Raw genomic sequence first — 12,399 nt, forward strand, 5'->3', positions numbered from 1 at the left:
CTTCAATACAGGGTTGACATGTGGTGCACATTACAAAAAGATTCAACTGTGCAGAGCAGCTTGACAAACAGGCACTAATACTATACAGACACAGAGCCCCTTGACAAATGCTGGTGGACCTGAAATAGGATGCAGTTCGACTGCACTGCCTGTGTATCCTGATATCAGATCACAGAGTGAGTATTGTGTATTGAGAAGCCTGGCTCACAGCTTTAAAGAGCTCACATAGCATTTCTTTGTGACGTTCTAGCTCTTTGCTTCTCACTTCCACCACTCTCCTGATGGTTAACTGTTGACTTGTGGCTGCACCTGACTTTGCTTTACTCAATATACCAACAGCCAGAGCTCCATTGTGAGAATGGGTAGCCTTCACTGAAAGCCCTGTTCGACCTTCAGCGATTAGCAAAGCAGCCCATCATATTTATAAGTCGTCCCGAGCTCTGAAAACTCATTTCGTAAGTAATTTCCATCCATTTTCGACAGGGGAAGTCATTAGAATCACTGCGATCTTCTGAGATGCTGCACTGACAGACTCTTGTCACACTCCCTCTCCTTTGATTATGTTGCCCGCGCCCTGAGTGACAATTATTTTATTTCTTTTCTTAGCTCCTGACCTAAAAGGTCAAGTCGAGTGTGCATGAAGATGCAGGATTTTTTATTTCTCTCGCCATCAATATAATATTCCTTATGGGTCAGTGAACACTGATTAGCTGTGGGGCAAATGGAGTGGAAATGTTAGGTTTTATAGGCCTTTCAGCAGTGCACACACACACGCTGTCATTTCAGAATTCTAATACTACAGTTCTGACTCTGAAAACAAATGGGATACAGGTTGGGGTGGGGTGGGGTTGTGCACATCATACAGACTCATACACTCCTATCCACACACAACCATGGTACTGCACAACACAAGAATACAGAGTTTGGACTTTTCACCATCATCATATACATGGACAGTAGGAGTCAAACCCTGTGCCTTCTACACTAAGAAATGCATCCTTACTTCTTCAGCTGTAAGAAATGTTTCACTCGGTTTGGTGAGCAGTTGGTCTCTTCTCCTGAACTTGGATCTTCATAGCAGATGAATGTCTTAAACTTGACCGTTTGTTCATGTCTGAAGTTTGATTGTTTTTTCCAGACTGATTTGTTCATTGAGATATGAAGCATAGTGGGCAGCAATTGCTTGCCAACCTTTTCCTTCTGCCAATTCCTCCCTCCTGTGATCATAAACAGTGATATCATTCCAGTGCTTCAGACCAGTAATGCAGACACAGTAAGATATCCACTGAGATGCATCTATTCCTTCTCATACAAAAGCTGGACCCTTTCATGTAAATGTAATCATCCAGTCCTAGTGATGAATGAGCACAAAGCCCAGTCAAAGAGCATTGATTTAGTAAGAAAAAGAGTGGAATTCGTCATACAGCAATGCAATATATAACTAAGACTAAAAAATTAACTGGTTTGACCAGTTTGTGACCAGACCGGAATTTCACAGTCTACTACACAATGGCTACAAGTGGTGTGCCAATGGTACAATGGCACACAGCTCTACTGAGCACTTCAGTGAAGCTCTGTGAGGGTTCAGCAGATCAAGGTAACGATAAAGGCCATTGAGATGCCTATAAGTTAACAGTAAGGTTTCAAAGTCAATTGTGTTGTACAGTTTACATTTGTAGAATACAAATGTTCTGCTATCCTCTTATGCAAAGATTTGTCTTAAGAAGTTTTCATGGTGACCAAACAAGACACCAGTCACCACAAGAGCTGCCCTGAATACAACAATGACCTCAAACAAATGAGATCATTTGGGAGATGCAGACAGGACCTCTAAGTGAAATTGATGTGCTCATATTATGAGATGAAGTGATGAAAGTGTGAAGAAATGGGTGCTCTAGGGAAATATGAGAAGATGCAAAAGACTAACTGGAAATCCAAGATGGACTGACCCTTGCAAAAGACATACTGTATGGATCTCAAGGGTTTTGTAAAGATGCATTAATGGCTGATGATATTCGAAACGAAAGATCTTCGGAATGATTAACTATTTCAACTGCTGTCTCTCTGCTGCTCCTCTAGTCATGTTGCTTCATAGAGACAACGGAAGTGACTGCAATATCCCATAATACACAGCACAAGAGAGTACACTGACCTCTGTTGCTCGGTTACTGTACACTGCTTGTCTGACATGTCCTACAAAGTTATGCACTTGAATTCTGAATAAATGAGTCTGGCTCAGTCACAGATACAGCAAACCCCATTGGAACAGTGTGGTCAATTTCTACAGCAACAACATCGCAAGATGCATAATGTTTTGAGTCTGGCTGGGGGCCCCAATCCATTCATTCTGAGTTAGTCACTCACTCTAGTTGCAAACTTTGCATTTAACCCTATGAATCCAATAGTGCATCTAGTTTCATATTGGTTCCATAGATAAATACACTGTAGACCAGATTACCATTCAGTCCAAAATATTCTACAGGTGAATGCCAAGATCACAAGGGTTTGGTTGTCAGCCTTTTCAAACGTGAACCCTCATTGTTATGTGGCTGTGTGATGTTTCCAGATGAAAGAGATTGCTACACCATCAGTAATCTTTGAAACAATGCTTCATGGCACAGTATATTACTATTTAGAACAATATTTACTTGATCCCACACCCCAGTATATTTGCCGTGCATCATATAGTATTCCGTCCAGTGTGATCAATAGCATTTCTACAATGTTCACTTTAATGGCTGCAAAAAGGCTCAGTCTATAGGCATTGATTAACAACCAACAGCCCACTTTGTTATTCTCAACTGTGTTCTGAAAGGTCCTGTGTTGTACTCTGGGGTCAGCAGAGATCTACACATGATTTAATAGAGAAACCATTAGGTAACATTTGTGTTACTTAACTCACCCATGTTTCTAGAATTGCTGTCAAGTTACCACTGCTTTACTTCTGAGAGTTGTTCAGCTTTGGATGTGTCCATCTACATACAATAAGTGTCTCTTCTAGGAAATGGTTTAGAAACAGAGCCTGGGATCATTGATCTGCACTGGAACAGGACCTGCAACACATACCTGCAACTCCCTCAGTCATGTCATAAAGAGACACTTATTATAAGTATTCTATCGTGTTTATATGTTAGACCCTTTCTGTGTGTGTGTGTGTGTGTGTGTGTGTGTGTGTGTGTGTGTGTGTGTGTGTGTCTGTGTGAGTGTGTGTGCGTGCGTGTGTGTAGGAGGAGGGGTGTGTGTGTGCGTGTGTGTAGGAGGAGGGTGTGTGTGTGTGTGTGTGTGTAGTAGGAGAGTGTGTGTGTGTGTGTGTGTGTGTGTGTGTGTGTGTGTGTGTAGGAGGAGGGGTGTGTGTGTGAGTGCGTGTGTAGGAGGAGGAGTGTGTGTGTGTGTGTGTTTGTGCATGTGTGTAAGAGGATTGTGTGTGTGTTTGTCTGTATGTGTGTGTGTAGGAGGAGGGTGTGTGTGTGTGTGTGTGTGTATAGGAGGAGTGTGTGTGTGTGTGTGTCAGTGTGTGTGTGTGTGTGTGCGTGCGTGTAGGAGTGTGTGTGTGTGTGTGTGTGTGTGTGTGTGTGTGTGTGTGTGTGTGTGTGTGTGTAGGAGGAGGGGTGTGTGTCTCACTCTGTCTTGCTCTGTTCTCTTTCTGACCATGTCTGACTTTCCCTTATACAGCATTAAAGTCTGGTTACATCATCTTAAGGTAGCCAAGTGCTCCAACAGTAGAACGTATATTCTCTGATGCGTACAAAAGTTGAAGGAGGTTCTTAAACATTTATAGAAATAACTCACCAGAACTGCACTCCAAGGAACTGAAGAAGCTAACTTGAAAAAAAAAACAAGTCCATATTCAGGAAATAAGTTAACATAATTCTGTGACAGCAATAGAAATTTACAGTATGTACATTCCATTATTAAATTAGGTTGTTTTATTGATTGGTGGCCGCCTCATTCCGAGGGCTCTTATTTTTATTTTCTCAACTTCTTTTTAATTATTTTTTTTTAATAGACCCCCCCACACACTCAGGATATCATCTTCTGCACCAAAAAGTGATCCAGGCTTCTGCAGGAAGTCTTGCCGCTGTGATGCTTTCCCAAACAAGAAGCTGCCGTTTCCGATTCGAGACACTCGCTTAGCAACCAATATGGTGGACATCCACACTTGGATGAAGAATAATAAATAAATTAAATAAAAAGCTATAAAATAAAAACAGTAGGGTAGTTAACTCTTCTGTTATGTTGTCTAAATACCAAATTTGACCAGTTGGTTTTTTTGTTTGTTTTCTTTTGATGGAGGTCATTTCCAAGGAAAAATTCCTCTTCATACAGTAGAGTTCAGTGCATTTCATGTGCAGGTAAACAAAAGCCCAAACTGCATTTCCCTTGGTGTAAAGAAAGGTTATCCAGTGTATTGAAAGGTGTAGCAGGCACTTAAGTCCATCCCCATCTCTTGGTGTTTGACTGTGGAGTAGTAGTACAGTAAGGTACATATTGTTGTTTGGTTATTCCTGGATCGTAGTTTGTTTCACGCAGGCAGACAGGCCTACGCTAGCCCAGAATGTCCAGGTAGACTGGCGTGGCCTTGCCCAACGCGTACAGGATCTTCTGGATGTCCTTGATGTTTAGTCGCTGCTGCGGTTCCCTCTGCCAGCACCCCAACATCAAGTCGTAAACCTCCTTTGGGCACATCCGAGGCCTCTCCAGCACCCGACCTTGCGTGATGCACTCGATTACCTGGGAAAGAAGAAAAACACATGGCCGATTATCTCTCTGAGCAACTGCTGGGTTGGAATTGTAGTCTGCCTCAAATCTGATTAACTCTTTTCTTTTCTAATTTTAAATGGACGTTTTCACTGGCTTTTTCATATTATTTCTGTAATTATTTTTGTGACATGTTTTGTTTTTTGAGGATTTTAACATAATACATTTTTCCCCAATTTCATGGCATATTATGCTCCATTTGAAGCATGCAAATGAAAGCACTACCCTTCAGATACTGAGTAGTCATTTGAAGAGGCTTATAAAATAGTTAGACATGTGAAGCTCATGAACACATAAGCAAGACCTATGAGTATTGCATTATTGAGAAGGAATGGTGCGAGGAATACATAATACATTTTCTTACAGATTTCCACATTTTGTCTAAAACTGGCTAAACTGCCTTGACATATCAGATGAACACATTTAGCATTCACAATAACATAGATATTGGACAGACAAATATTTACAGGGGGTAAAAATGTATCATTTTTTAACAATGTTTTGTATTTCCTTTTTGTATGTGCAGGTCTCTTCTCTCCTACGGATTGTAAAAAATAAACCACATGTCATCTAGTTATACATGCTATAGTTAGTGAACAATCTAGCATAACCAGTAGAAAACTACATAGCTAACTAACAATCTAACCCATTGAAAGGTTTTACCCTCGTTTTAATGCATACTCCCTAATATACATACACACACATATTACACTTAGACCCCAAGAATAGTTGTAATTTTACAGCACTGTAGGAAAAAATAAGTATTAATTAGTATTAATGTATCTAACTGTGCTTTAAAATAATCTTTTTCATCAAAATTTCTATTATCAAATATTGATGACAGCTATCAAAAAACAACAGGTGTGTTATACATAATTTCATAAATATGTCTCAATTTGAGACAGATCTAGGGCATTTTTAATCAAACACAACCGACTGCATTAAAAAAGGAATAGTTTGAAAGCATCAAGTCATGCTACTTCGGTGTCAACACCACTGAATTCATATTTTATTACAGCAGATTCTGGCTGCACGAGCTGAAGCTGGAATGCAATTTTCCTTCCATCAGATACAAATCAGCTGCAGTTTGGAGTCTAGTTTGAGTATGTTTCTGCAGGATATCATTCAGAGCATCTACGCTGCAACCTGAAACTGTAAAACAAAAGGACTACTTGAACCTCCCACACTATAGTCTAGGTCAAGGCTACTCAAACCCACTGCTTCAACACAACAGCCTTGCACTCTAATACCTTATACTGCAGACTGGTGTTCATAGCAACGAGCTACAGCACTCTCACTCACTACCGGCTATCTCTAACCCCTTACACTACAGTCTAGTGCTCATAGCAATGAAATACAGCACTCTCACTCCCTACCGGCTATCTCTAACCCCTTACACTGCAGTGTGCAAGTAAAGGAAGGCTGTGTGTTGTATCTGTGTTTCTTCTAGTGTTGTAAGTAAAGGAAGGCTGTGTGTTATATCTCTGTTACCTCGTTGTTAGCGAGTTGGAACCAGGGCTGCTTCCCATAGGTGAAAATCTCCCAGAGGATGACTCCGAAACTCCACACGTCGCTCTCTGTGGTGAACTTGCGGTACATGATGCTTTCTGGGGGCATCCAGCGGATTGGTAGCATTGTGTGGCCCCCCACCTAACAGTCAGGAAACAGAGAATATGTGTTCATTTCACTCCTGGTTCACCTTACCTAAGTTAACATCAGGAAGTCTATGATCTGTGCTAAACAGGGTCTGAGACACTCATCATAAACAAAACAAAACTGGTGCACATTTTGCTCTGAAATTAAATAACATGATTAACTGTTATAACATTTAGCATAGTATCATTTAGATACTCTACGTGCCAATGCACTCCTCAAGGAGCCTAACAAGTGACTGCAGAGCTCATCTTTATGGGCATCCTGGTCTTATTGCAACAGTTATAATTAGTAACCGGTACACAAGTTAAAATGACTTATTCAAGTTCAAATAACTTAAGAAATTGAAATGGGGTTAAGAGAAGAAAAAGAGGCTCAGATATCTGCTCTTGAAAAGGTTGAGAGAGCTGGAGGCAGTGGGGGGCCTATGGGTTTAGCTGAGTGGAGCGCTGGCTAAATATGAACTGAATAAGATTTGCATGTACCCAAAGGCTTGTGAGGAGACAGATCTTAAGCTCCCAGTCTGAATGTGGAAATCAATGTAGAGGAAGAATGCAGGGCATGAGGAACAGTCCTCAAAATCACATGACAGCTTTAAACTGAGCATGTGCTGAAATGCAGTCCCTTGCTTAGCCATTCACTGCCAGATATTAATCGACTAAACAGCAGCGCATTAATCATCCTAATGCTTAGCCTTCATTAGGTTAGATTGTTTTGAAATCTATTTTCTATTCATGTCAATTGTATTGTGTTTATCATATCTGCTCTGGGATGAACAGGACTGACATTTCAATGGGACCATGGATGTTGTAGCCTTCAACCCTAAGTGGCAGTTCCGTATAAACGACAGTGCTCATTAACTCCATGCACACTGAGGGTCAAGGCATTGATCAAGCTTCTGATTTCACTAAAGCATATATTAGCCTGCACGTTTATTGCTGCCATGACAGTGCTAACATGTAACAATGGCATCCCTTTCTCACAGTGTTTACAGTTCACTCCCATAGACGATGACAAGCATTACAGATTTGGTTTAATGTATTCATGCATCTTGACTGCCTGTCTCTTGACAACACAGCATCAAACTCATCTCAAGTATTCTTGGTTTTTAAACTGCTGCTGGTGTGCACACATCATTTTCAGTTCAGGGTGCAGACTTTGCTTTGAGATGTTTTAACTGCCCATATCCTCTATATCCCCTTGGATCCCCAGCCAAGATGTGTATGGCACTAAATACTCTGGGAGCAACCTTAGGTTAGCGAATCATGTGCTGAAAGAGGCTGCAGGAACATCCGTGACTCCTAGGGGTCTGACTCAAGCATTAGGTTGCTGTTTTGTTACTATTACCAATTTCTTTTAAAGCAGTATACATTTGCATTTGCTATTTAATTGTAATCCCTTGTCTAACAAAACATTGAAGGTTAGGGTCTGTGTCAGTTTGACTGGGGTTTCGTTGATTACCACGAGGGGTGGAAACATTGACATATTTATATTTTCCAGTTTAGAGAATTTAGAAGATTAGGTTAAGGAGATATGGAAGAGGAAGATATCCCAGGAGCTGCCTATACATTTGTTCCAGGTATTTTGCTAAAAGGGAGAATATGCCAGGAGCATCTTGAGGACAGAGAGATGCGTTTCTGCACAGAAGCGCTGTAGCTGTGCTCAGTTTGTCTGTAGATAACCCTGTAGTCTTTCACAGTGGACACATCAATACAAACTCTGAAAACATCTGTACAACAGAGAAGGGAGTTTCAGTTGTCCCACTGCAATGTGCAATGTGATGATGGTGATTTTAAGGTTAGGATTAAGTTAAAGGTTTTGGGTAGGGTTACCCTTTAACTGAGTTTCGTGTGTCTTACAGCTATGCCAGTCGCTTCTATTTCTGTTTAGCTATCGTTTCTGCAGATCAGTGATGTGAAGGCCGAATAGCTCAGGCTGCTGTAAAGACATTTTTTCTAATTGGAGAATGGCTGAAATGAAAGAATGTGTACAACAGCACCATGAGTTTAATAAATACAGGAAGCTAATGGACTGTCTTAACCAACATGTTTTATTTGATAATCCGGTTGATGTTTTCCACTACATGCGCAGTAATTCTCAGAAGCATCAGTGGCAGAAGCAATAGGAAACTCAAGTGCTTTTTGTATGGGAAAGATTTTATTATATATATATATAGTTCTTCCGATTTAGTGGCTCATTTCAATTATGTATTGCTTTTAATAATATAAAAAAAAAACTTCTCCTGCCTCAATTCAGAAACATAACATTACCCCCCCCCCCCATATTTACAAATACAACGATTCTCCTTTCTCCACTCTTTATTCATGGATATAATCATATAAGCCCAGAATTTGGCTGCTCTATTGTATTGGGATAAGAAGGGGAAAAACACACAATTTGGCTCAGTGCATCTCATCTTTCACACTTGCACACACACATCTCTCACAACTTAAACTCACATACACACACATCTCTCACATCTCAAACAGACAAACACATCTCTCACATCTCTCACACTCATTCTTGATTACAATGGGCAAACTATAAACATTTCAAAAGAGAAGAGAGACGTTTTTGTAAATTGCAGAAGGCCATCGCTCAAAACCTGTGAGAGAGGACCAATCTATCAGACTCCATTTAGACACATTCTAGGAGACAAGATGTGTGAGAGAGGACCAATCTATCAGACTCCATTTAGACACATTCTAGGAGACAAGATGTGTGAGAGAGGACCAATCTATCAGACTCCATTTAGACACATTCTAGGAGACAAGATGTGTGAGAGAGGACCAATCTATCAGACTCCATTTAGACACATTCTAGGAGGCAAGATGTCCCCGGCCAGGATTGAAAGGTCTCTTGCAAAACTAATGTTGTGTGAGAATCCATCACGGAGCCCGTCACACTCCCAGGAACACATATTTTGATAGATGTTCTCCCCATTATGACCAGAAATACTAATAGAAAAGAAAAGTTGTTGACTGCGGTGCACACTGCTGTTCTGATCACGGTATTAAATATTAATAACATGAATGTGACTTCTCAATGTAAATTCTCGATGTAAATAACATCAAGCCTCTCTTTAGTTCAGACACACAAATAGGCAGATGCATGTATATGAAGCATGTATGTGATTGGCTTGTTAAACACACGTATTGCTGCTATCAAGGGGACTCGGTCCAGCCCCTTCACATGCACTGTAAATGAGCTGAGATTTTTCTCAGCCAGACTCACTCCAGATCAGTGAGTAAAAAACCAAAGCCTGCAGCTGAACTCATGGATCACTGCAATCTGATGCCTGCCACAGCAGATTTAGGAACCTGCAGTCTAACTAGAATTGTTCCAAATGGGACAGCAAATTGCACATTTGGGTAGTTTAGTTGTTATTGGTCACAACATGATGATCTCTTGATGATATGGGACCTACAGTAACATCTACATTACAATGTACATCATGCTTCTCACTAATGGTTATTTGTCTCTGCTCCGGTGTTTGCCTGCTGCTCTATAGTAAAGCCCACTGGAACAGTTGTACTTTGTTGTTTTTCACTTCCCTGCTACAAGGCAGACTGTTCCAAAGCCTGCTCTGTTCAGTTCAGTGCTGGGCACTCCTCTGCAACCCATCTACTGCAGCAGTGCTTTGTAAATGAATGTGTTTCACATTGGGAGCAGTGAATTGCTCTGTATAGAAGCCCCTGCTGTGCATTCTGATAGTGGCATGGCAACCACACACTGTTTCTCAGAGAGATTGAGTTTAAATACAGCCCCCCCCCCCCAGGAGCAGCTTCTTCACTGTGCTCAGTTACTCCCCCCCACAGCAGGGCCCATTTGCCTCTCTCTGAATAAGCAAGGGATTGCAGCGTTGTACATTTCCACTGCTACCAGTTACACGTTTCTACACACTTCAATATTACGTATATATATATATATATATATATATATATATATATATATATATATATATATATATATATATATATATATATATATATATTCTGGTTGCAGTTGCAGTAAAAACATATTGAATCTTGGTTTGTAAATATGCTTATAAACACAGAGAGAGTAGAGGGTATCAAGGTACATACATGATCAATTTGCATTAATATACAACTAACTGTTAAGGTTACTGTGGCAGAGCTTTGTTTTGGCCCTTGTGCCCTTTTATTTTATTATAAATACACACAAATAAAAGGGCACAAGGGGCAAAACAAAGCGATTTAAACACAAAAAGAAAGACAAAAAGCAAAACTAACAAAAATAACAATTTCCAGGCTGGGCAATGCCTTCACTGGATTTATCAAAATTCAAAAAATCACACACCAAAAACCACCAACCTGCTTCCTCAGCTCCCTCCTCCCAAATGAGAAGCAGAGGCCTCCTTTTATGTCAGGTGGCTGGGTGCTGATTGATCGTTAATTAAGTTAATCATTTAATCAACTAATCAACCCCAGCCACCTGAACATAATAAACCCAGGCAGGTAGGGGAAATTAACCCCATCCCTGCCAATTTAAAAAGGGCAGAGCTTTGCTCTGCCACAGTTACATAAATATAAATAAAAGATTTAAAAAATCTACCTGTATATCTGCATACAAACACCTATCATTGTACACAGCCCCATCTATTTGCTTATGACAAGTGTACATTAGAGCTTTAGCAAGCACTCCTAACTCATCTCCATCTCACTGCTTCCTCCAGGGAGCCATGTATTCCATATTCATATTAAACATGCTGGAATTGTATTGATGTTATCCCCACGCTCCGTGCATTATTCAACTGGGAGCAGCTCCAGAAGCAATCTCAGAGAACACCTTGTTTTTGTCTGCTGGACCCCATGCAGGAATAGTGTGGATATAAAAAGTCAAGGGGTCAATCTGTGTCTATCATACAGTATCTGTTGTTATATACTGTATAGCTGGATATTATTATTGGAGAGGCACATTATCTTATAAATGAAAAAAAGATTTAAACAAATGTAAAAAAAAAAAAAAAAGAATGACTCTAAATAATTTTTCCCTGGTACATTCCGCCCACTTCTTTCAGCGGGTAAATTAGCGCTACCATCCTGCTAATTAGATGAAGCCCACTCTTAAACAGAATTAAACGGGCTAAGCAGCGAGGCAAATGTCATCACTATCACCTTGGACAGAATGGCAAAACATTTACAATTAGCAGACACTGAAAAAAATATCATAAAATAACAGACTGTAATCATCCACCTAATTCCATTTGATGTCATGGCTTCATCAGAAGCAACCCTGATAAGACAAATTAAAGAGCTTTTGGTTAAAAAATGAAGAGGATGACAGAGATGTGTTTTCCAGCTGGTTAGAGTAATGCTTAGATAAGTCTATGTGGAGATCACAAAGCTGACTTGAAGAGTCATTCAGAGCCCTCAGAGGGAATAGGCCATGTTGTTTAGTGGAGCGCTTGGCTGCAGCCACAGGGTATTTCCCAGATGTGGCTGCAGATGTCAATGTACACCTACTTCAAATCATGGAGGTTAATGCACATGGCTTTGCCAATATCACCTGTTGCCACAATACTGTCACAAACCTATTAAGAATAAACTGCTGAGACTGTAGGTGCACAGCAGTAAAGTGGGAGTAACAGTGAGTCTGCGTGTCTGTGGGTGTAACAATGGATCTAAATAAGCAGATCTCCCATCTAAATCAATCCCAGCATGGTGTGTGGGCCCTGAGACTGCTCCTCTACCACTGAGGGCATACAAATAACAGCAGCAGCAAGGCTTTCACGCTTAACACGACACATGATCCAATTAGGTAGGCTATAAAGCAGTGCTGCTCTGCATGCATCAACATGACAAGACCAATGTGAAATCCCTGGCAGGCAGGAGTGATATGAAGATGGACAGTAATCCCAGCTCCTGATTCCAATGCACACCTCTCCTGGTGTACAGAGGAGAACACACATCAATATTGGAGGTCAGCAACGCGAGTACAGGGCAGCTTCTCCCATCAATTTAAAAA

The 12,399-nt window shown here is 40.7% G+C and overlaps 1 protein-coding gene across 2 annotated transcripts in view; it reads right to left on the minus strand.

Moving 5' to 3' along the window:
• Positions 1–4,027: 4,027 nt before the first annotated feature.
• Positions 4,028–12,399, minus strand: part of LOC121294429 (NT-3 growth factor receptor-like) — a 74,642-nt gene continuing 66,270 nt past the window's right edge. For both annotated transcript variants that reach the window (XM_041218110.1, XM_041218109.1), the window contains 2 exons: positions 6,250–6,408; positions 4,028–4,731 (listed from right to left, as the gene is read on the minus strand). In XM_041218110.1, the coding sequence (XP_041074044.1) occupies positions 4,546–4,731; positions 6,250–6,408 (345 nt within the window). In that variant the 3' untranslated portion in view covers positions 4,028–4,545. The remainder of the gene's footprint in view (positions 4,732–6,249; positions 6,409–12,399) is intronic.

Source organism: Polyodon spathula, chromosome 19 (assembly GCF_017654505.1).
Source record: "Polyodon spathula isolate WHYD16114869_AA chromosome 19, ASM1765450v1, whole genome shotgun sequence".
Taxonomy (NCBI): Eukaryota; Metazoa; Chordata; class Actinopteri; order Acipenseriformes; family Polyodontidae; genus Polyodon; species Polyodon spathula.